The 24,699-nt window shown below is 35.9% G+C and overlaps 1 protein-coding gene across 1 annotated transcript; it reads right to left on the reverse strand.

Moving 5' to 3' along the window:
• Positions 1–13,013: 13,013 nt before the first annotated feature.
• Positions 13,014–14,429, reverse strand: LOC131945050 (general transcription factor II-I repeat domain-containing protein 2A-like). Its single transcript, XM_059306036.1, has 2 exons — positions 13,527–14,429; positions 13,014–13,364 (listed from the first exon to the last, which is right to left on the reverse strand). The coding sequence occupies exons 1-2, from the start codon at positions 14,427–14,429 to the stop codon at positions 13,014–13,016; spliced, it is 1,254 nt and encodes a 417-aa protein (XP_059162019.1).
• Between the last annotated feature and the right edge of the window lie 10,270 nt (positions 14,430–24,699).

Here is a 24,699-nt window from a genome sequence, read left to right on the forward strand (position 1 = left end):
TGCTTTAATATTTTTGATCAAGCTTAATAAAACAAATATAATGTTTAGTGGTATGTTTTCCACACCAAACCTAACGATGCCTTTTATTATATTTAATTTGTCCCTTACGTAAGGGATCCAGAAATATACAAAAAACATAATGCTACTTGTGAATAAACAATATTTTAACACTAGTTAAATAATAATTCTTAAAATAAAGCTAATGTTTGTTAATGTTTATTAATTATAAATGAAAATATGGTACACGGTATATTTTATTTTATCCATAACTAGTTCACAACTTTTTGCCTATAGAATAATTGAATTCATCTTATAAGTAAAACAGTAATAAACATGGTGCATTTTGTTATGAGTTGTTCGATTCGTTTTTGTTTGAGCTATTTTGTTAAGTTATTTCCCTTGTATTTAAAAATTGTGTCCCTTCAGTAAGGGGTACAGAATTAATATTAAATAAGGGATTTTCGTGTAATTATTTTTTAATATAGTAAATGTTTTTTTTTTTGAGTGAAAACGATATATAAGATAAAGGTTGGAACAATCGATATTACTGCACGAAATAGTGATTTATATAAAATTATGTAAATTAAAATTTTGAAACATAAAAAAATAACATCGTATTATATTACTACTTTCCCAATGAAATGTGTACTGCGTTCTAATTAGCTTTAAACTTTTTTGAATATATCAGTTTTTTTTTCAAACGATTAATTTACTTTTCCCTAATTTTCTTGCAATTTTTTAATTAAATAAAATTCACAAATATCTTATTGTCAAATTAAATATAACCAGACATTGTAGCGTTACACGCTTGGAGGATGGAGTGGGTGGATCGCATCAAAGCAAAAAAAAAAAATATACACACGTAGATTTTAATTGAAGTTCCAAAATGCATTTAACTAAAATTGAAAACTCAGGAATTGTTGGGGAGGATGACTTCTAGAAGGATTGAGCTGATATTAGAGTAAACATTGCTAGAACCTTCTGTGTTAATCACTGACTAAAGATCAGCACATCGCTATTATTGACTTTCAACATTTTAAAGATATTAGTTTTGTTCACTGGCCACTTGACATGTCTGACTCGACATGATGGCCCAAACACATTGGGCCACAACACTGGTGGCCAAAGGCAGTATAGATCTCAACCTATGGGCCACGATGATGTGACCTCTGAGAACGGGCTTGTAGCGGGTTGTTATAGTTTGGGTTGAACTTTACCAGGAGTCTCCTAAATGTATTTCTTTATCAAATCATTGTCCCATATTTAGATTTGATGCAACATTTTACTGTTGGCTTTGTCAACTTCTGGCTCTAATAACATAGTAAACATAGTAGAATTTCAATATGGATTATTCTTTATCACTGTTTGATTACGAAGAGTAAAAATACATGCAATTTACTAAACATCCGAGGTTTAGTTTTTGTTAACGCCAACCTCATGTCAGTATCATTATTTAATTTATTTCTTTGTTTTGTTTTTAATTGGAGAAGTGTTTAAAATCCACTATCGCAGAAATATGTAAACACAACATTGAACTAAAACTCGAAAGGCAATCAATTTCACCTTTGGGTATGAAACGTGCACACTACAACAACATTGTGTAAGCAGTGTTTCATCTGATGCGGAATCATTACGCAAATTCAAGAATTCATCTTTGTAATTTATCGGGAGTGCTGGCAACATCAATGGGAGCAGAGTATGAGCAGAGGCGTAGCGACCCTTCCCGGCGCCCGGGGACAAACTTTTCGATTTGGACCCCCCCCCCCTCTCAAACTTTCGATTTGCACCCACCTCAACCCTTCAATTTATTTTTCCAACCCATTTTGGCGCCCCTTAAGGTCGGCGCCCGGGGACATATGTCTCCCCCCCGCCCCCCCACCCCCCTCGCTACGCTACTGAGTATGGGTATCCTGGACAGAACAGATTCTTCTTCTTTCAGCTCAGGTAAAATAACGCCGCAGTTCGTTTCAAGAGATTCAAGATGCCCAGAAATCGCTTCTTTCAAATTGTTATTTATCTCACAATCATATCCATCTACTACGCTGCAGATTTTCTGAAACACGACAATATTTTTAAGATTTATTTTTTCTTCGCCAGTTTTGCAGCTTTGATTACAATGCCCCGAAATTATCATAAAAGAGATTATTCGTTTAGGTTCCCAGAAGCTACAGGTTAGGCTTATGTTGATGTTCACATATATCTGCTAGGTATGATACTCTCTCCATCTACTCTTTGTTGTTAAAGTATATCAAATGGTGTTGTTTCCTTTGACTTCTAAGAACAACTTGATTTCATTGTTTACACGATTCACAATATTTCGTTAGACAGCCAGTCAACTGTAGTGTAGAAAAGCAGAACCTCGTGATCTTTATTCATGCCTTTGCGCTGTTCTTTAAGGGCTCCAGATTTAATATTTACGACTTTTATTAGCAATGGAGTCGGAAGAGTCTTGCTGGCGAGAGAATGCCGGTGGATCATGAAGTGGATTCCTCTCGGTTAGGGAGCTACATCTTTTTCTGTTTTCTAGAAGCCCAATTTAGACCTAAACATGGATGGCGCACCATCTGTACAAACCGCACAGCCGTTTTCGCATTTTACTCATCCAGTTAAAAAAAAAAACGATATCTTCCTAAAATACCAACTCTTCTTTGCTATTATCTGAATGAATATATTTCACAAAGACAAGCAACTACGAAAACAAACTCAAATGATGTTTTAGTTTTGAAGGTTTCATAGACTTATGACTGAGAACAACTTTGACCACAGGTGCTTTGACCATAGGGGGTTTGACCATAGGGGGTTTGACCACAGCGGAGCTTTGACCATACGGGGTTTGACTATAGGGGCTTTGTCCAAAGCGGGGCTTTGACCACAGATGGGCTTTGACCATATGGGTTTTGACTACAGCGGGGCTTTGACCACAGCGGAGCTTTGATCACAGAGGGGGCGGAGGGGGGGGGGGTAACCATAATATATAGATTTTAAAATAAAAATGATTGATTGTTATTTGATTTCAATTTATGATAAAATTAATACGATTTTATACATGTTTCCTGAGAGTCCATTAATAGAAATAAACAAGTAATAAAAAAGTCCTGAACGATATTTTAGTTTTGCAATCTTGTCCGTATGTCTGTGTGTGTATGTGTGTATGTGTGTGTGTGTAAACATGATAACTTGAGTACCGTTACAGCCGGGTTAGTGAAATTTCATATATAATTATTATATCAAAATCGTAGATCCGTATCAACTTTTGAGCGATTTCCGATTTTCAAAAGCCTATAACTTGAGTACTATTTCAGATAGATAAATGAAATTTCACATGTAAGTAAAAGATCTAATTCTCTGCCTTCTGTTAAATGTTGAGTAATTTGTGTTAACCGGAAGTAGTAATTTTTGCTATTTCTGATTTCTCAAAAAACTCATGTAAATTTATAAAGGACTAATAATATAACGCACTATTATCCACATTTTATTTGGCGTTCACTTGGTGTGCAATTCTTTTTTCTACGAGATTCAATTCTATCTTAAAACGTTTAAGTATTTAAAATGGGTTAAAAATCGTGTCTATATCCCGAGTGGTCATCCCCTGTTGTTTTATATAAGAGTATTCGAGTAAGTTTAGGGGAGATCACTCCCGGTTTATTTTATTTGTTGAAGCGTAAAAAAAACAATAATAAAAGTATCTACATGGGTGAATAATTAAAGCAATTAATACAATAAATATGTGGTTAGATGGAGTTACCTGATACAATATACCAGAGACGTAGTGAGGGGGGGGGGCGGAGGGTGCGGACCGCACCGGGTGACACCATTTAGGGGGGTGACACCACGGCAAAAAATAGCAAAATATATATAGAGAAAAACTCGAGGGGGGTGCAAATCGAAAGTTTGAGGGGGGGGGGGGTGCAAATCGAAAATTTGAAAGTTTGTCGCTGGGAAGGGTCTCTATGCCCCTGGGGGGGGGGGGGGGTGACACCATTAAGTGCCGCACCGGGTGACACCCGACCTCGCTACGCCACTGCAATATACATTCGATAATGCATTGGGAGATAAATTGTTTACATCAGTAAAGGGAGAGAAACAATACTTTCTTGACTTTCGTGGTATATCCACATTTGTTTCCCTTTGACCGCAAGACTGAAGAAGTTAATTTGAGGATGAAAGTAAAGTTTGTTAGTTAAAATCACAACGGGTTGTGTGAGGAAAGGAAACCGAGGTGGACTTCTTCAAAAGAAGGCGATCCAATTTACGAACTCAGTTTACATTTTAAAGTGTTATTGAGTGTTTATTTATTTTAACACCAGTTAGTCCCAGGTTATATATTGTTTGATAGCTATAATTTTACTCAATGTATTTTGTAAATTATAAGATCCGTAACAGCAAATAATTATTATAATTACAATAAAAAATAGTTTTAAACGTAACCGAGAGATGCGTAATTGTAGCTGAGAGTTTAGGTCGATCGACTGGGGTAGTTGAATAGAGTTTTTGAGTAATCGTGTGATCAGTAATCGTGTTTTGTGAATATTGAGCTGTCAAGTAGATAATTGAGTACAGATTGTCAAGATTATTGTTTGCAGTTCGGACAAAGGAAGGAAGGATACAAATAGGTGAAATAGTGTGGTTAATAGGGCAGTTACCTCACATAAGTTGATCTTTAAACTCGCAGCTTACTTACTAAGCGCTTGAGCATTCAGTCTAAACAACCTTTGTTCAGTTGAGATAGAGTATATTTAAGACAATGCTTTATTTGTTTACACTTTGTTCAACTGTTTACACTTTGTTCATCTTTTGGAATTTTTTTTCTAAAGACAGCGGCTAATACAAGTTGGTTTGGCCTGGAGAAAAAGTGTTACTTCCCCTATGTAAATACGAATAGAAGTTTGAAAGGGGGACAATCCATGGCGTATGTTTACCACAAAAAATAAATATTTAATTAATAAACAAAACTCTATATAAATATCAATTTTTACTCACTGCTATAAAAATTAGACTTATTTTCATTTTTTGCTTATCTACTTAACATATTGCATGAGTTTAGTAAATATTGATAACACAAAATAATACTATAAACACTAAAAATATTATAAAAAGTATTATATATAAAATTATTCCTCTAAATTTAACTGCGGTTACATTTGCACCGAAAGAATATTTCTGGCACCCTTATAAGAGGGTAAAAATAAAATATTAAAAGTGTCTAATCATTGACGAGTGTTGGACTGGTCCTATTTATTGCAACCATCCCCTACATCCAGCTAGCCCATGGGTTTGCATCCTGCGGCTCCTTTGATGTCAAGATGCGGCTCCTTGGCTCCATGCACAAATATTAATAATTGTTATATTTTATTTTCAAAACTCATAAACATATTGTTCTGCAACATTCGGTAATGAATTATATAATAATAAACATAAACAATAAACACTCGCTATTCTATAAGAATATTTAGGTACTATTTTCAATGTACTTCCAATTAAACTGTTCATCACGAATAGAAACGTTTAACGTCCTGGTGGATATCACAAACAAAAACTAAACGAGCTAAATGTAAAATTGCAAGGAAAGGAAATCTCAGACTATGCCTTGCTTGAGAAGTGGATGTTTCGAAAAACATTTATTTTTCTTTTTGTTGAAGATACGGAGAGCGGTAAATTACTTGATTTCGAAATATATAGAAACCAATGCAACTATTGGCATGAATTGCTTCAGCATTACAACAAATAAAACAAAGGATCAGTGGCGTAACGAGGTTGGGTGTCACCCGGTGCGGCACTTAATGGTGTCACCCCCCATAGGCATAGCGACCCTTCTTGGGGACAAACTTCAAATTTTTTATTTGCACCCTCCCACCTCCCTCAAACTTTCGATTTGCACCCCACCCTCAAACTTTCGATTTGCACCCCCCCCCCCCACTCAAACTTTCGATTTGCACCCTCCCTCCAACTTTCAATTTGCACCCCCCCCCCCCTCAAGTTTTTCTTTATTGCCTTGGTGTCACCCCCCTAAATGGTGTCACCCGGTGCGGTCCGTACCCACCCCCCCCCCCTCGCTACGCCTCTGCAAAGGATGGATTCACTGAGAGATTTGAACAATTCAAAACAAATGCAAGTACTCTGACGTTTATAGTAGACTCTCTCAACACAAAAACAAATGATATTAACTTTGAACTTTTTGGAATTGATGCTGGTTTGCTTCAAATGCAATTGCTGGATTTGAAAACGACTCATATGTGGAGCGGACAATTCACAGAACTCAAGAACAAGTACAAATAGTTCGAGGTTCAGTAAAACATGCACGTTACGTTGCACAACTGGACAGCTGTAAACGAAATATTGCGAGTTGAGGCACTCATACATGACGCATGGAATAGATTTGCAGGATGGTACAGTAACGTGGAGAAGTTGACATTTGGAGTGCTGACGATCTTTAGGTCAACATATTCGTGCTAGCAAGAGTTCTCTTACATGAATATAATGAAAAAGTTAAGTAAGAAGTCAACTAACAAATATAAATCTAGAAGCGTGCTTGAAACTTAAAACAAGAAGTTATGAACCAGATTTAAACAAACTTTCAAACGGCATGCAAGGTCAATGCTTCCATTGATGTAACTAATAGAAATATTTAATGATTTTAGTTATATTATATGATTACTAATTTTATTATTCTATTAGAGCTAGCTAAAATACAATAATATCTTTTGTGCGAAACATGTGTATTTAAAAATAATATATGAATAAATATAATTATTCCATATTTAAAGCTATTTAAATTTATAAAAACCTAATCCTAAATATTGGAAAAAAATGTTAGTGGCTCTTTAAAAACTGGTAAATTTTGTCTCAAAAGGTTGCCGAACTCTGAACTACCCTAACAACTAATACGGTGGCTGGGCATAGTGCTGCCAAAACTATCACTTTGTCTGCCAACTACATTGAACAAGAAAAGATGCATGAAAGAAACTCTGCAGGCAGAGACTTATTTAAGATTAGAGAAATTAATTAGGTAGTAATGTTAGTGTCTTTATTATCAAGTATCGATGACGTTATTAGTATTGTGTGTACTTTTCCGTCCTTAGAATATTTCCTGTATGTTCCTTTCACGACACATTTTGTTTTCCGTTTGACGCTGAAAGTTTTTAAATGTGCTCGTGTTTCTCTATATTGTTCCTGAATGACGGATAGACAGAATGCCAGTGAGACAGAGTGACATAACAGTGAAACTATTATTACAGTATAAACGAATTACTTGTTACTGGTGTGTTGCAAACAAATCACTTGCCTATTGCCTAATGTTGTACACCCTAATCTATACAGATTGGTTGCCTATTTCCTAATGTTGTACAACCTAATCTATACATATGAGTTGCCTATTGCCTAATGTTGTATTACCTAATATATACAGATAGCTTGCCTATTGCCTAATGGTGTACTACCTAATCTATACAGATTAATTTCCTATTGCCTAATGTTGTACTACCTAATCTATACAGATAGCTTGCTGTGAGGGTGGGGATTTTTAAGATGCGAAACGAATGGATGCAATAACACACAGTTCAAGTTCAACTATAATTGTTCTTTATTAAAATGATATATATGTTCAAGTTTCTACCTAACTGATCTACACTGTACTATTTACTTCTACTACTGACTGTCCATACCACATGCTACCTACTACTACTAACTGTTCACTATACTACTAACTACGCACTCCCATGACCAATCCTAACACTAACTTTCTGTTCCCTAGCTCTACATTTTACGACCGTCTCTAACCGCTTCCTAACACCTTCTCTATTCCTCGCTAGCTACCTATCAACTTCTGGCCTATCGCTCTACTGCCCCACGCCTCAGTGGTCAGCTGACCGTCCCACGTGACCGGTCAGCCCTGTGCGCCCATTGGCCTCTCTACCCAACCAACTAGGCCTATAGTCTGTTTCTGCTAACCTATATCTGCTAAACATGTCTGACGTAATCTTGCGTCATCACATATCTCCCTCCCTTTCTGTAGCTGACAAATTATATTTTTCAGCGTCTGCTACTAATCTAATACATCAACAACTATCTATCTTACTACTCTATTCTATCCCTAACATCAATCATATAAATCAAATAAAAAATGGGACAGCACAGTTTACAAAAACATAAACTCTTGTGTCTGTGTTCTTGAAAGAAATGTCATTGTTCTCGTTCTTGTGTAGGTATCCTGACGTCTGTAGTGTTTCTGCTTGATAATGTATGTCTATGTTTCATCGTATGTGTGAATCCAATCATGTGTAACTCAGTTCTGGCTAGGTTGTCGTGTACTGGCCTTGAGCTAATCTTAGTAGAATGTGTAACTGGTTGAACGGGCTCTGCGAGCAGTGTAAGTGTATGTGTTAGTGTTATGTAATTATTGGAGTTCCTTTGTGGTGGGTGGGTTGTGACGAGTTTTGATGTAAATTCCCGTGAGGCGGGTGTAGGCGTAACTTTCGTTGGTCAATGTGATGACGCAACAAACTCAACGCTGGTTGAGACGTCCACGTAGAGTGGTTATACGATGAACTGGAGCTGTTTGATGCGGTGGCGAACAATGACGTAACGTTCCGACGCTGGGAACTTGGACGATGGGTCTTCTACCCTTTGTATGTGCCGACGTAGGTGTACGTAGCTGGCGGTCTGTTATTCAACCCCAGTGCGGGGGCGAAGCGGTGGCGATGCGTCCGCTGTCTTGACCAGGGCAATTCTCTGTTCAGTAGGGCTGGCCGCTGTCCAGGTAATTCAACGTAATCAGGGTTTCAGGTGGCGGCACTCTTTGAAGTGTCGACTTCATCTCGTCTCATTCTGAATAGCGCTGGTGGGTCTGAAATTGTATTACGAGACCATGAGCAATGGTTTTACGTGACTATCTTAGTGCCCGCGCAGACAAGTATTCAGACAGAGGTACCTTCCATTAAAAAAAACCTCAATCCCAAATTTATACGTGCTGAACATTTGTCTGGCGGTATAACAAACATTAAAAAATAACATTACAACATAACCAAATAAAAAATCAGTACACTCTAATCTATAACAATCTGTAAAGCCTAATAAACTCAATAGACGTAAACACTACTAGAGCATAGAAATAGCTTCACAAAAAGAATAGACATGTGAGTGTGTATCGTGCCATTTCAACACGTGATCATATAGTGGAGCAGCTCTCACTATCTGACTTCTGACAAAAATCTGGCTGGCTTGACTTAATTGACTGACTTCACTTATGACTTCAGTAACTTGACTTATTTCACTTTGACTTCAGTAACTCGACTGACTTCAATTTAACGACTGATTTCACTTTGACGACTTCAACTACTTCAACTTGACGACTAACTTCACTTTGAAGTCTAACTTGACCTCGACGACTTCAACTTCAATACAACTTAAAAGACTTCACTGACTGACTTAAACTTCGACGACTTAAACGTCTTCACTTTGACTTCAAAGACTTTTCCTTGACTTCAACTACTTCAATATGACTTCAAAGACTTCACTTTGACTTCAACGACTTCAATATGACTTCAAATAATTCACTTTGACTTCAACAACTTCAATATGACTTCAAAGACTTCACTTTGACTTCAACAACTTCAATATGACTTCAAAGATTCACTTTGACTTCAACGACTTCAATATGACTTCAAAGACTTCAATATGACTTCAAAGACTTCACTTTGACTTCAACGACTTCAATATGACTTCAAAGACTTCACTTTGACTTCAACAACTTCAATATGACTTCAAAGACTTCAACGACTGACTTAGATTAATCTTACTTCGACTTCAAAGACTTTAACTTTGACTTCAAAGATTTCAACGACATCACTTTGATTTCAAAGACTTCACTATAACTTTGACGATTTCACTTCTTCACTATGACCTCAACGACTTTAATATTACTTCAAAGACTTTTCTTTGACTGCAACATGACTTCAACTACGTCACTATGACCTCAACTACGACTTTAACAACATTGACTGACTTGACTGACTTCAAATAACTTCTTTGACTTCAGTTCTGACTTATACTTCACTGACTTCAATAACACAATTGACTTCAGTTTGACTACTCTGACTTCTGACTGTATGACTTCACGTCGATTTCTTCGACTACTTAGATTAACAAAAAAACAACAACTCGACTTGACTTCACTATTATGTCCGTTGTTCAAAATCATTTATGGGGGCGGTCCGGGTCAAATTCCTGGTCATGGGGTTGATGTTCTTGGGCAGTTGCGTGTTATCTATGTGTTGTACTTTCCGTTTCACTAATTCTATCGCTAACTCTGCTTTTGTTCTTGACATGTCTTACTATCTTGACTATCTTGTTTCTTAACTTATTCTCTACAAATGTTTCAACTTCTTCTCCTGTTTTGTCTAATGGTATGCACCGTTTATAGTATTGAAACTCTGCCTCCATGGTTGTGTATGTGTGTGTGTTGAGGAAAGTAAACAAAACTAATGCAACAGGGCGTAACATAAGAATGTGTAAGGCAGAAAAACCGCTGGTACAAACTATCCAGCACGGCTCTAAACCCAAACGTTTAAAAAAAATTTTGGAAGGTACTTATCTTTTTGGACATGTTGACTGTTCCCTTGTATTGGTAATCCACTCGTGCCGGTTGAAGAAATCCGCTTTGTGATGAGTTAGAGAAAGCAATACACAAGTCGTACTCCGTCATGAGTAAACCAATATACTTTCTTTCCCGTCCTCGATGTGCGGTTCGTCCCGCGCTCCGCCAGATGTGAGGGTGGGGATTTTTAAAGAAAGCGTAACGAATGAGTCCAATAACACACAGTTCAAGTTCAACTATAATTGTTCTTTATTAAAATGATATATATGTTCAAGTTTCTACCTAACTGATCTACACTGTACTATTTACTTCTACTACTGACTGTCCATACCACATGCTACCTACTACTACTAACTGTTCACTATACTACTAACTACGCACTCCCATGACCAATCCTAACACTAACTTTCTGTTCCCTAGCTCTACATTTTACGACCGTCTCTAACCGCTTCCTAACACCTTCTCTATTCCTCGCTAGCTACCTATCAACTTCTGGCCTATCGCTCTACTGCCCCACGCCTCAGTGGTCAGCTGACCGTCCCACGTGACCGGTCAGCCCTGTGCACCCATTGGCCTCTCTACCCAACCAACTAGGCCTATAGTCTGTTTCTGCTAACCTATATCTGCTAAACATGTCTGACGTAATCTTGCGTCATCACACTTGCCTATTGCCTAATTTTGTACTACCTAATCTATACAGATGACTATGTTTTAAACGTGGAACCATTTGATTACGTTACCTGCCCGTACATAATAAAATAAAAAAACAGGTAATTTATTAGGCTTATTACCAGTTTATTATAAAGATTGTTAGTGGTTTTAACAACGCCATTGCTGTCCACTAATTGTTACACATTCCTCATCCTTTCTCACCTCTTGTTCAGTGGTTCTAACTATGTTTTGATCTAGACCAGCAGTAGCATGTACCGTTTTAACTGAATAAATGCGCTCTATGAAACCATCAACAAGAGGCGAAACAATCCAACCTATGTATCATCATACAACTTTCTAACGCTAACACAGTGGACACAGACGACACTAGAACAGCGGTCGGCAACCTTTTGAGACGGAAGAGCCAAAAGTTACAATTTAAAAAAATTCCCAGTTTTAAAGAGCCACACACATTTTTTTATACCAATATTTTATTATTCGATTAGGATTAGGTAAATACATTTGATATGCTATTTCAAATAAATAGCTTCAAATATAACATACACTTCTTTCGAGAATCAAAAAATAAAAACATTGGACTATCCCAATCCACTTTAGAAGCAGTTAACTTTCTCTTTCTTTACGTGCATCACCTGCTCAATGGGTGTCTCCCATTAGCCAGGCAGGCCTTGACACGGCAAACTAGGACAAAGTGGCTTGAATATTCGTTTGATTACCGTGTATCCGTCGTTTCTATCCTTTGGATCTCAACAGGCTTATCTTCCACCCCACTGAACGGAAAGTAAACTCGTACCCCACCGTCCAGTACCCGGTTCAACAATAGTAACTAATCACTTAAAAACTACTACACGCACGTCAAATTAAAGATTACTAACCGATACGGACATGCATTCTGAATAAAATGACATTCACATTTAACGCTATTCGACAAAGTCGGCACTTGGCAGTGGCAAGCATGGAATAGTCGCCACGCGGCTGGCCACAACACGGATGTGGGGCTGGGCCTGGTGCCCAAGCAGCTGTCCGTATACTTTCTACTCCACCTACTCTCAATGTTCTCTGATGAGTGGTTTTGTCCTGTTTAAAGTTTAGTTTCTTTCAAAGTATAATATTTGTTGCGAAGTGGAAATAATATTTTCCGTAGGCCAACCAGAACAAGCCTTCGCCGTTTTGAGGGTTAACAAGGGGGACAACTGGATATTGCAGGGGTCGGCAACCTTTTGGGACTGAAGAGCCAAAAGTCAAAATTTTCCAAATTTTCCAGGTTTTAAAGAGCCGCCATACTTTTTATTAGAATGTTATGGTATTTGATTAATAAATGTTAGGTATATGCATTTGATTTTTTATTTAAAATAAAGAAATAGCTTTAAATGCGAAACAATCTTTATTCTTATAAGTACATACAAAACAAAGTATTTTAGCTAGCTGTGCTAGAATAATATAATTAGTAATCAAAGAATGTAACTGTAATTTTAGAATAATATTTTACAATAATTACATCAATGGGAGCATTGGCCTTGCATGACTTTTGAAAGTTTGGTTAAATCTGGCTCATAACTTGTTGTTTTCAGTTTCAAGCACGCCTCCAGATTTGTATTTGTAAGTTGGCTTCTTACTTTACTTTTGATTATATTCATGCAAGAGAACGCTTGCTCGCACGAATATGTGGACCCGAAAATCGTCAGCACTCCAAATGCCAACTTCTTTACCTCACTGAAAGATTCTGGCAGACTATTCCATGCTTCAAATATTAGTGTCTCAACTCGCGGCATTTCTTTAAGAGACGCCCACTTGTGCAGCTTAACATGCTTTTCTGGACCTCCAACTCTTCCAACTTGCTCTCGAGTTCTGTAAACTTATCACTCCACAAATGTTTGGTTTTCAAATCTAGGAGTTGCATTTGAAGCAAACCAGCACCAATTTTAAATGGTTCAATGTTGATCTCATTTGTATTTGTGTTGAGAGGATATACAATGAAAGCTAGTGTACTTGCGCTCGTTTTGAATTGCTCAAATCTTTCAGCGAATCCATCCTTCATTTTGCTTATGGTAACGCTGAAGTATTTGGTGTCAATAGTTGCATTATTTTCATCACGATATTGCTTAAGATTTTCGAAATAAAGTAATTTGCCGCTCTCCATATCTTCGACAAAGAGAACTATTTTTTTTTCGAAACAAATCACTTCTTCAAGCAAAGCATATGCGGGGTTTCCCTTCCCTTGGAGTTTTACATTTAGCTCGTTTAGTTTCTTTGTGATATCCACCATGAAGTAAAATTTTTGCAGCCATTTGTCTTCTTTTAATTCTGGATGGACAATGCCTTTTTCATTCAAGAATGTTTCTATTTCACTCAAACAAGAAGCAAAACGTTTCAATACGTTACCCCTGGAAAGCCAACGCACTTTATTGTACATAAGTAGGTCAGAATACTGGCTTTCTAATTCTTCAAGAAACTCCTTAAACTTGCGATGGTAGAGAGCTTTAGCCAAAATGCTGTTACTGATCTTAATAACCAAGTCCATGACCTCAACCATTTCTGTCGGAAATGTTTGGGCACAAAGCGCCTCTTGATGAATTATACAGTGAAACGTTAAAATTTCGTGGTTTATTTTCTGACGAAGAATTGTTGTAACACCTTTATGTATTCCTGTCATACTTCTGGCTCCATCAGTTGCTATGGAAACTATTTTGTTTATATCGATTTCATAGTCTTCCAGGCAGTTTTGCACAGCATCTGCTATGTTTTCTCCACGAGTTTGCCCTGAGAGCGGCAGTAAACCTAGCAGTTCTTCTTTAGGACCTTGGGACAAAATATACCTGGCGAATAGGGTAACTTGTGCCGTGTCTCTTATGTCGCAAGACTCATCCATAGCAAGTGATATAGCAGAAGCCGACTGAATGTCTTCCACTTGCATGTGTGTTATATTTGAAGACATTTTAGAAGTTCTATCTTGTACTGTTTTAGCAGACAAAGGCAAATCTTTGATTTTCTTCATGATTTCGGTTTTGTTTTTGAAATCACGAAACAGTTCTTCAGCTCCAACTATGAAACAATCTTTGATGTACTCGCCATCTGTGAATGGTTTCCCTCTTTTTGCAATTTGTAATGATATCGCGAAGCTAGCCAGCTTGACATTACTTGAAGATTGCGTCCAGTGGTTGAGCATAGAACTGGACTGTTGTTTTTGTTTTTGAAGCTCTTTGACAGCTTTTTTCCGTGCCTCACCGGTTGGATATTGTACAGCGAATCGGGCATGTTTTGTAGTGAAGTGTCTCTCCAAATTTGACTTCTTATTGGCAAATGAGACCAGAGTTTCTTCCAGGCATCTCTTCGGGAGGGCGAAGCCCCCCCCGAAAAATTTTTACCGCCCCCCCGAACGAAATGAAATTTATATAATAATTTATATAGAAAATATATACTTTTAACAGTGTCCGCCCCCCCCCCCCCCCCGAAGAAAGTCTACCGCCCCCCCCCCCCCCCCCCGAAAATTTCAAGTGCCCCCCCCGGAGAAAAAAGTCTGGAAGAAACACTGAATGAGACAAGTCGGCAGACCATCTGTGTTGCATATGAACGCAAACGACTCGGTCCAATCCTAATTAAATTTTCGATTTTCTTCTTCAATTCTTCTCTTCTTTCTATCAGATGCCATACTGGTGGCGGGGTTAAAATAAAGATTTTAAAAATGTTATTGCGCATCTAAAACGGCGTCAATAAATCATTAAGTTAATAGTAAATTTTGTATATTGCTAATTAAAAAAAAAAAAAAAAACTTTTATTAAATGTTAAAGCGTATGGATAAGTATTGTACCTCCAGGCAGAATCGTTTTTTTTTTTTAAATCATCGTTAGAAGTATTTTTTGTCTTTCTATAACATGTTTACTGAATGTCACTGTAACAAAATAAATAAGTATACGAAACAAAAAAATGTTCTTGTACCTTTGGACGTTCGAAGGTACAAGAACATGAATGATTGTCCAGCGGTCCAACAAGGGTACTTTTAGAAACTTCCACGTGTAAAATAATTTGACATGATGAATATTCAAAACAGACAATACATTTAAAAAGCTGAACACATATAGTTTGTAATATAAAAATTATCATAACAGCGTGAAACAAACAGAATATGCAGTACATCATAACTATGAAAATATTTACCTCAAAACAATAACGACAGATATTACATACACAATTGAATGAAGTGTGTTAATATCAACAATATTTAATAGGAAGTACTTTGTAATAGGGAGTAGTTAATAATTCTAAAAGAATAGGGAGGTTTTATTGTTTAAATTTCTTATTATATCTTTCATTACAGAGTGTTGTAAAAAGCTTGCCGTCTGACATTACCCATACCAAGCGACAATCAGCTGTCCGTAAACCGTATACTCTCTCCTCCACCTATTCTCACTGTTCTGTGTTGAGTGTTTTTATCCTGTTTAAAGTATTTTCCGCGGTATACTATTTTTTTAAAGAGTATAGAAATTGAAATAATTTAATGATTAATATTTGCGCATTGAACTCGAGAGCCGCACTTTGACATCAAAAGAGCCGCATGCGGCTCGCGAGCCGCAGGTTGCCGACCCCTGGGATATTGTATTGGTGGTCTGTCGTCCACACTAAAATACATTAACTATTGTTTATGTTCCCTTTTTCAAGGGAGCCAGAAATAGTTTATTAACATCTAAGAAATACAATAGTGTTGAGTGAAGTGCACAGATTATGATTAGCATTTAAAAAAAAATTATCTAGTGTTTGTAATTTATAATGTAACATTAAGTTATATTACATATGTAAAAAGTTAAGAAAGTAATAAATGTTTCATTAAAAATGTAAAAGATGTAATGATTTTCTACTCTAGTTGTAAATGTTTATTGATTATTTTTATAGTTAGATACGTATATATTTCTTGCAAGCCAGTGTTAAAAGTTGTCTCCCTCGTTAGTTTTTTTAAATTAATATATTTAACATAGGGTAAGTAATGCATTTTGTCCAAGCCAAGTTAACTTGTGCTTGCCGCTGCTTTGAAAAAAAAAAGGAAAAAAGAAAGACAAACATTTTCTAAATAGATTAAACATTGCTTAAATATTTATTATTTCAGCTGAGCAAATGATGTTTCGACAGAATGCTTAGTTGCTTTGTAAGGAAGCAATCAGTTTTTCAAACCGATAGCAGTTAGGTGGACAAAATATTTGTATGTAAGTATTAGCTTATATACATGTTTCTATCAAGTTTTGGGGGATTTTCGGTAACTGGAAGTGGTGTAAGTTACCGGTTAAACGTCCACTGATGTCATGTGATGGGGTCCACCTTGTGAGGCTAAAGATCTGTACTGTATCGTAATACAAAAACTCTAGACGATAGTCATAATATCTATAGAGTCGATGGGCCCGTTGTTTAAACCACTGTACATACGTCTGGCCTTTCGCTCAATAAGTTTTAAAAAACGGTAAACATTAACGGCCTCGTTTTAAACAGCTGCATTCATTGGATATTTATAAAATATCACAAGTTTGATGTACTTACAGGTAAAAAGACGTGCGGTTATCTACAGTGTATGATACCTTTTAAACTGCTTAAGGGTTAATATTTCAGTAAGAAGGTTTCAGTAGTGTCGTGAAATGGTATGGCTGAAGGGACAGAATGAGTTCAAGTCCGTGTTCTTTGAATTGACCCCTAGTGAACCGCCCTTTACTAGGATATTTTTGAAAACTTTCTTCGGCAATATTGTTCTAAATTATGGCAGGAATCGATGGGTAAATGTTTCAAGTCGCTAAGTGGTCTGGTTGCCGAGATATGGGCCAAAAACTGCATTTTTTCGAGTTTTTTTTTTTGGCTTTTCCGGGAAATCCAGGAAAGAATTCCGGGAATTTTTTTGGCCCACAATCATCTTCAGAACTTGCTTAACATATTTGCTTTTGGAACTAGTCCTCGATATTGCTTCGTTGAGGAGGAGATACGACTTAAAGCTGCGGACACACATCCATCCAGAACGCATTAATAATCGCAATTGTCCAGTATGGAAATTGCGATAAAAATATATTCTTACATTTCAGGGGAGACTACTTACTATAAACTGCTACATAAACTTCTAACAAAAATCTTTATCTGTATATAATTTAAACTATATGTTAGTTTTATTTAAAAATAAAAATTAATTTGTTTTTAAAATTTACTAAGGAGAACAACTACATATATATGTTTTTAAATGTAAAGAAATATTTTTAAACATGGTTTTATACTGAACATAGACACATGAGTTTTATTTTCTCATAAATTGTTTTATTCAAGAGTCTGTTACACTCGTTACATGGTTGAAAAAGTATAACATATGTAATTTTGGCTCCCATTCTAATGGGACAACTCCTTTATTAATGATAATCTATCGTTTTAGATCAGGGGTCGGCAACCTTTTGAAGCGGAAGGGCCAAAAGTTACAATCTCCAAAATTTCCCTGGTTTTTAAGAGCCACTAACATTTCTTTATTTCAAATATTTTTTTTATTAAGTTTATTAGTGTTTGTGCAAGGAGCTGGAGAGCCGCATCTTGATATCAAAAGAGCCGCATGCGGCTCGCGAGCTGCAGGTTGCCAACCCCTTTTTTAGGTACGTAAAATCGCCCACGTCTAGTATTGAGAAAAACAGGTGACTCCTTAAATTTTAATAATTATTTCATATTTTGAGGACGATTTATGTTTTGAAAAATACAAAAATGTTTGCTTGTTTCATTTATGTACCTGTTTTTAAACAATTAAATTAAAACTTTTCAGTAATAAATGAAGACTAGCGATGTTTCCAACAGATGCAACCATGTTTATTTACCACGAGCCAACTAGCGGCGTATCATACGTCGCTATTTATTTGTTTTATTTTCTACTTTTCAGTAATTCATAATTTGTGAATTCGACAGTACCAATGCTGCCACTGAAAATATTTGCGTTAAAACACTAAAACCCTCCTTTCCCCCAACCCCTAACCCCCCCCCCCCCCCAACCACGTGAAAGCAGCCTCCACTTAGTTACTTCCCCTAATTATAAAATAGTTTAAAACTGAATTATCTGCCCCTAATAGCGATGTAAACATTTAGCGTGAACTACAGCTCACCAGACCATGTGGGGGTGGGGGTGGTTGCGATATGCCTAGAGAGGAAAAGAGGGGACTGCTAGGCGCGCTTACAGCTTGTTTTCTAACGTCTCCCAGAAGAGAATTATGTATATATAGATAGCAGCCATCTTGTTAAAGTTTTTTTTTTGTAAACTTATAGCGCGAGATTCAGGGGAAGCCACTCTATTTTACAAATGGCTGCTGTTTATATAGCTTATCTTGCTCGCAGACACTGCTGTTTAAAGTTATTTTCTGGACTATATTGATATATTTAGCCATTGATTTAGGTTTATTATTCATTTATCTATAATATTTGACACAACTATATCACAATATACTTCTATTAAAGCGTTGACAATGAGGTAACTTTTTCGTACATTTTCTTCATTAACACCACCACCCCCACCCCTCTTTCCACATAATAACCACTAATGGCATCGAGCAGAAAACAATGGCTACTATAGCGAACTAAACTCTACTAACCTGGTATTAGGAAGTTACTAGACTGAGACCACGTGACCACACCCCTATTATACCCGTACAATAAACAAGAACAAACAGGAGAGGTCAACGTGACAACAGACAACACATAACACGAGGGTTGAACATGAACAATACGGGCATGTAACATATAATACGTGGGTTGGACATGAACAATACAGACAGGTAACATATAACACGAGGGTTGAACATGAACAATACGGACAGGTAACATATAACACGAGGGTTGAACATGAACAATACGGACAGGTAACATATAACACGAGGGTTGAACATGAACAATACGGACAGTAACAGCGTATAGTGAACATTTATCCATCAATACTATTCGCTACAATAATACATTAATCTACAAACTCAAGAAAACAGTGGCATCTAATCCCTCCAGATTATCCTACAATACTCGCACTATATAATATGGACTGACTGCTAGCATAAATATTGGAGTGCAGTGATTAGTTCATATTTAACGCTATTTATTTCAAATAAAATATCAATTGTATTTAACTAATCCTTATGAAATACCACAATATTGGAACATAATATTACTGGCTCTTTAAAAACTGTGACATTTTGTAAATTGTAACATTTGTCTCTTCATCTCTAAAGCTAGCCGACCGCTGGGCTAAGATCAGTGCAGATTTGTCCCTTTTGTAAGGGATCCAGAAATTTAAAATGACACAGAGCAATCCTAATGAGATTGATAATATTTTAACACAAGTTAAATAATGATTCTTAAAATAAAGCTAATGTGTCTCTGTTCTAAGTGAAAATTTGGTACAAGTTAAATTTTACTTTTTATCTAAAATTAGTACAAAATTGTTTGCATACTGTACAATTGCATACATTTATATGTAAAACAATAAATAGATATGGTGTATTTTGTTATGAGGTGTTCGATTCGTTTTTATTTGATCTACTTTGTTAAGTTAATTCCCTTGCATTGTAAAATTGTGTCCCTTCTTTAAGGGATATAGAATTAATCTTAAATAAAAGGATTTTAGTGTAGTAATGCATCGTTTTTTTTTTACTTAAAGATCTTTAAAAAAAAAGAAGTAAAAAATTATTCTGAGTGAAAACGATATTTAAGATAAAGGTTGAAAAATCGATATTACTATAGGACATTGTGATTTATATAAAACTAGTGTGCACTTCCCGCGCGTTAATGCGATCTTAAAAGTTTAAACAAATTAAAGAAACACATTATGAAAGTAGTGATGACATTACATGTACATTTTTTATTGAAATTTATCATTCCTTTAAAAAAGGAAGTATTATTACATTTAATTTGCATCTTCAAAAATGTATAAACTAATTTTATACGGACAAAAATTCAGTTTATGGCAGTGTTTCTTCCAGACTTTTTTCTTCGGAGGGGGGGGGAACTGTTAAAAGTATATTTTTTCTATAAAAAATTCATTTCGTTCGGCGGGGGGGGGGGGGGTAGACTTTTTTCGGGGAGCTTAGCCCCCCCCCCCCCCCCGAAGAGATGCCTGGATAATTTTCTATTTTTAGACAAGGCTTTGTTTGTGTGGTGTCTCTTGTTTCTAAGAATAGCCTGAATGCTCGTACAAGGGTAACTTTTCTTATTGTTTATTTCCAGTCTGGTAACACGAGGAGTGGTAAATACAAACAACTTTTTGTAGAAGTAGATAAATAAAGGGATTATACGTAATGGTTTATTTTCGTTAACAGCACCAGACCAGAGTCGTAGCGAGGGGAGGGGGGGGGGGTTGTATATGTTCCCGGGCGCCGACCTTAGGGGGCGCCAAAATGTCTTGGAAAAACAAATTAAAATCTCATTTTAGCAGCAATTTTGCATTACAAATATAAAAAAATATATGGGGAGGGGGATGCAAATAGAAAGTTTGAGGGGGGGGGGGTTGCAAATTAAAAGTTTGTCCCCGGGCGCCGGTAAGGGTGTAACGCCTCTGCACTAGACTAGCGGTTGTGGCGTCACTCGAAAAATTTTAGCGATTGGTTATTGCTACACTGTTCAACATAAGTTAATTAAGGTAACCTTTACCTTTTAATTAATTGTAATATATTTGAAAGTTATAGTGAATGATTGTCCCTTTTGAATTTTTTTTTTTTTGCCTCAGACATGTATTTTACAGCGTCAGTGTGCCTTTCCATGTTCGCTTTAGTATTACAGTTTTCATCATCGTTTTGTGAGGACTGATACAGATTAACTATAGTAATGCTTCTTTCTTACATGTAGCCTTCTTAAATTCATTTAAGATGGGTTGCTTATAAAAAGAACTAATACAAAACGTCTAATTACAATCTTATTTTTAAACCTGAAAATGCAAATGTGTAGTTCAAAGGTTATTCAATGGATATTTTTTTCATAGTCGTGGTGGGTTGAGGGGGTTTGAGCATTTAAGTAGAGCTGAAATAAATGTTTTAATTATTATAAGCAGCTGGTATGTTATGTGGAGTACAATGAGACACAATAGATCAAACATTCTGCCTTTTTAAACATGTGTATCTATTACAGTACTCTCACAAGCTTCCTTTTTAAAAATTTTTTTTTTTTTTTTTTTTAAACATATAAATTTTGTATAGTTAGTACAAACTGAATCGAGGGAATTTATTAAGCTATTGAAAAATATATAACAAATTTAAAAAAGTAATAGTAAAGTTTTTATCATTGGAACTAAATTAAGATAAAATTAATATCTGTTTCAAAATAAATCAATTACCATAATATTGATTATTCTAAGATTGATATAAATCATGTATTGAATGACGAGAGCAACAATTGGTATACTTTGTAATTTACTTATTTTTTTTGCAAGTTTTTTTTTTTAAATAGTAGCAATTTGTAAGCAGGTAGTCTCCCCTGTAATTACAAAAAAAATATTAAAGGGAGTTAAAATATTGAATACTAGACCAGGGGTCGGCAACCTTTTGAGACGGAAGAGCCAAAAGTTATAATTTTCAAAATTATCCAGTTTTTAAAGAGCCACAAACATTTTTATGTCAATATGATCTTTGTTAAAGATTATATATATATATGTATATATATATATATATATATATATATATATATATATATATATATATATATATATATATATACAATTTTAAATAAATAGCTTTAATTTAAATGTATGAAATAATTTCATTTGTTTCTGTGTTGAAACAAAGGGTCTACTATAAATGTCAGAGTGCTTGAACACCCTTCATTTTGTTTATAGTAATACTGAAGTAATTCATGTTAGTAGTAGCATTGGTTTCATCACGATATTTTTTTTTCTTCAGATTTTTTGTAATTAAGTAATTTACCGCTCTCCATGTCTTTAACAAAAAAAAATAGTTGTTTTTTTTTCGAAACAAACCACTTCTTTAAGCAAGGCATAGGCTGAGTTTTCCTCTCAGTTTTACATTTAGCTCGTTTAGTTTCTTTATAATCTCCGCCAAGAAGTTGAATGTTGCAATTTGGGATAGACAGATAGAAAGTACATTGAAATATGGCGTTACTAAATATTCTAATGGAATAGCGAGTGTTTATTGTTTATGTTTATTATTTTATCGTTCATTACCGAGTGTTGCAGAACAATTTTTTTATTGAGCATAAAGCTGTAGAGCCGCAACTTGACATCAAAAGAGCCGCATGCGGCTCGCGAGCCGCAGGTTGCCGACCCCTGTACTAGACCCCTTACCTAACATTCTTTCAAATGACACATACGCAAGGGAGACAACATTTTAATTTGTTCTTAAATGTGGTTATATAAAAAAATAAAAAAATAAAATACACAATATAATGTTAATTTAAAAAGAAAATGATTTCTAGTTACAATTGTAATTCAATAAAATTGTTTAAATAAAAATATAAAATTAATTTAAATTGTTAATTAAATTTAAATTAAAAGTTAAAACCTTAGCTTTTTATATAATAATTGAGTTAAAAGTAAAAATCGACCCTTTCTACATTGCTCACACAATCCAATGTTAAGGGTAAACTCAATTAATTTATTTTGCACCTAATATGATACATAACGACAACACTTGTCTAAATATCTGAAGTATAATAATTCCAACGTGCATTTGCACTTTTCATTGAAAATGCACATTTTAATGTAAATGCCTATTTCAATGAAAATGTATCGCTTGTATAAACAACTAGCTTTTCGATGTATTTTTTTTTTAAAATTGATCAATTATTATAACTATTTTTAGTATCAGCTTGAAGGGTAGTGATTGCAGAAGCGCTAGAATTTTTAGCAGAAATATATAATACGAGCCGACGCCGCTATTTAGTTGTTTTATTTTCTACTTTTCAGTAATTCATAATTTGTCAATTCGACAGTACCAATGCTGCCACTGAAAATATTTGCTTTAAAACACTAACCCCCCCCCCTTTCCCCCACCCCTACCCTACACGCCCCCCACCCCCCGTGAAAGAAGCCTCCTCTTAGTTACCTCCTCTTAAGTTTAAAATAGTTTCAAACTAAATTTTCTGCCCCTAATAGCCGTCACTAAACCCGGATTGTAAACATTTAGCGTGAACCACAGCTCACCAGACCATGTGGGGGGTGGGGGCGGTAGTGATAGAGAGGAAGAGAGGGGACTGCAAGGAGCGCTTGCAGCTTGTTTTCTAACGTCTCCAAGAAGAGAATTATATATTTAGATTGTATCCCGGCGCCCGCCTTATACCAATGTGTTTATATGTGTAACCGAGGGTGTGATTGATTTATGATTCTTGGTTGTTTGTGTGTGTTTCTCGTTTCCATCCTGCCGACGACGCCAAATGTGACAGACGTGTGACGTACCTTGATAGGTTGTGTTGTACACCTTCTCGCAGCACCTAGATGCGACAGAGGTGTCTTACCACCTGTCTTGTAGGTATTTGTCCACGACTTAGGACTTCTGTCGCTAGGCTGTGGACACCTTATTCGGCATTGACATATCCACCTCATCTAAAGAATCAAGAATCACCGACTGCAGGTTCGAGATTACAACACTTTATTTCTAAATGAATAATAACTGTTCCAAGAATAACATGAAAATCAACAGACTTCCAATGTCACTAGTCCACACACTGTATCACTCCGTATCTCACGTTCTACTGACACTGTTCTCTGCGAGTGCTGCACTCAAGGTACTCTATGAGCGAGCTGGTCACAATCCCCAATCAAACACGCCGTCTCTTAGTTGCACCTATGGCCACCACAGCATAGATAGATAAACCAAGTGTTTACCCACTAGTATTCTATTTACACACAAGGAAAAGAAACTAGTTTAACAATGTCTGATCTAATGTGTAGGGCAAAAAGTAAGGTATTAATAATAAAAGAGAAATGAACATCAAGATCCTGAAAGGAGTAAAAGGGTGAATACAAGTATATTTATAAAGATTGCAGTCTGTAAAGCTAGATATTACAACGGGGTTTATTTTCCTCTTGTAAAAAGGATTTCAGTAATGCATAATTTGTCAGTTGAATACTATTTGTTGAAATATGTTTTGTTGATATTATAAGTACAATGTTAGTAACCATCAGACCAGAAATCTAGTTAATGTAGGTTGGAGCAGGGGTCGATCTTTTTCCAGGTTTGTACCTTTTTGTTGACAGAAAGTGATTCGAAATTTTAGATGTTCGTTTGGTAAGGGGCTATAACCGATTTTATGATGGGACGGTGGAATATTTAAGCAGCTATTTCCCTTCTATAGTTCACAATGTTTTTTTTTTCTCTTCATAATGGTAGCTGTGTAAGCGATTATTTATATCAGTGTGTTGATGGGGATGTTTGACACGTGGATGTATTATATGGTAAAAGGGAAAGGTTACACGTCCAACACAAAATGAGGAAAGGGAGATAAGGAGTTAG

Source organism: Physella acuta, unplaced genomic scaffold, assembly GCF_028476545.2.
Source record: "Physella acuta isolate Inbredline_101_S28 unplaced genomic scaffold, ASM2847654v3 ptg000521l, whole genome shotgun sequence".
In the NCBI taxonomy this organism is placed as follows: Eukaryota; Metazoa; Mollusca; class Gastropoda; family Physidae; genus Physella; species Physella acuta.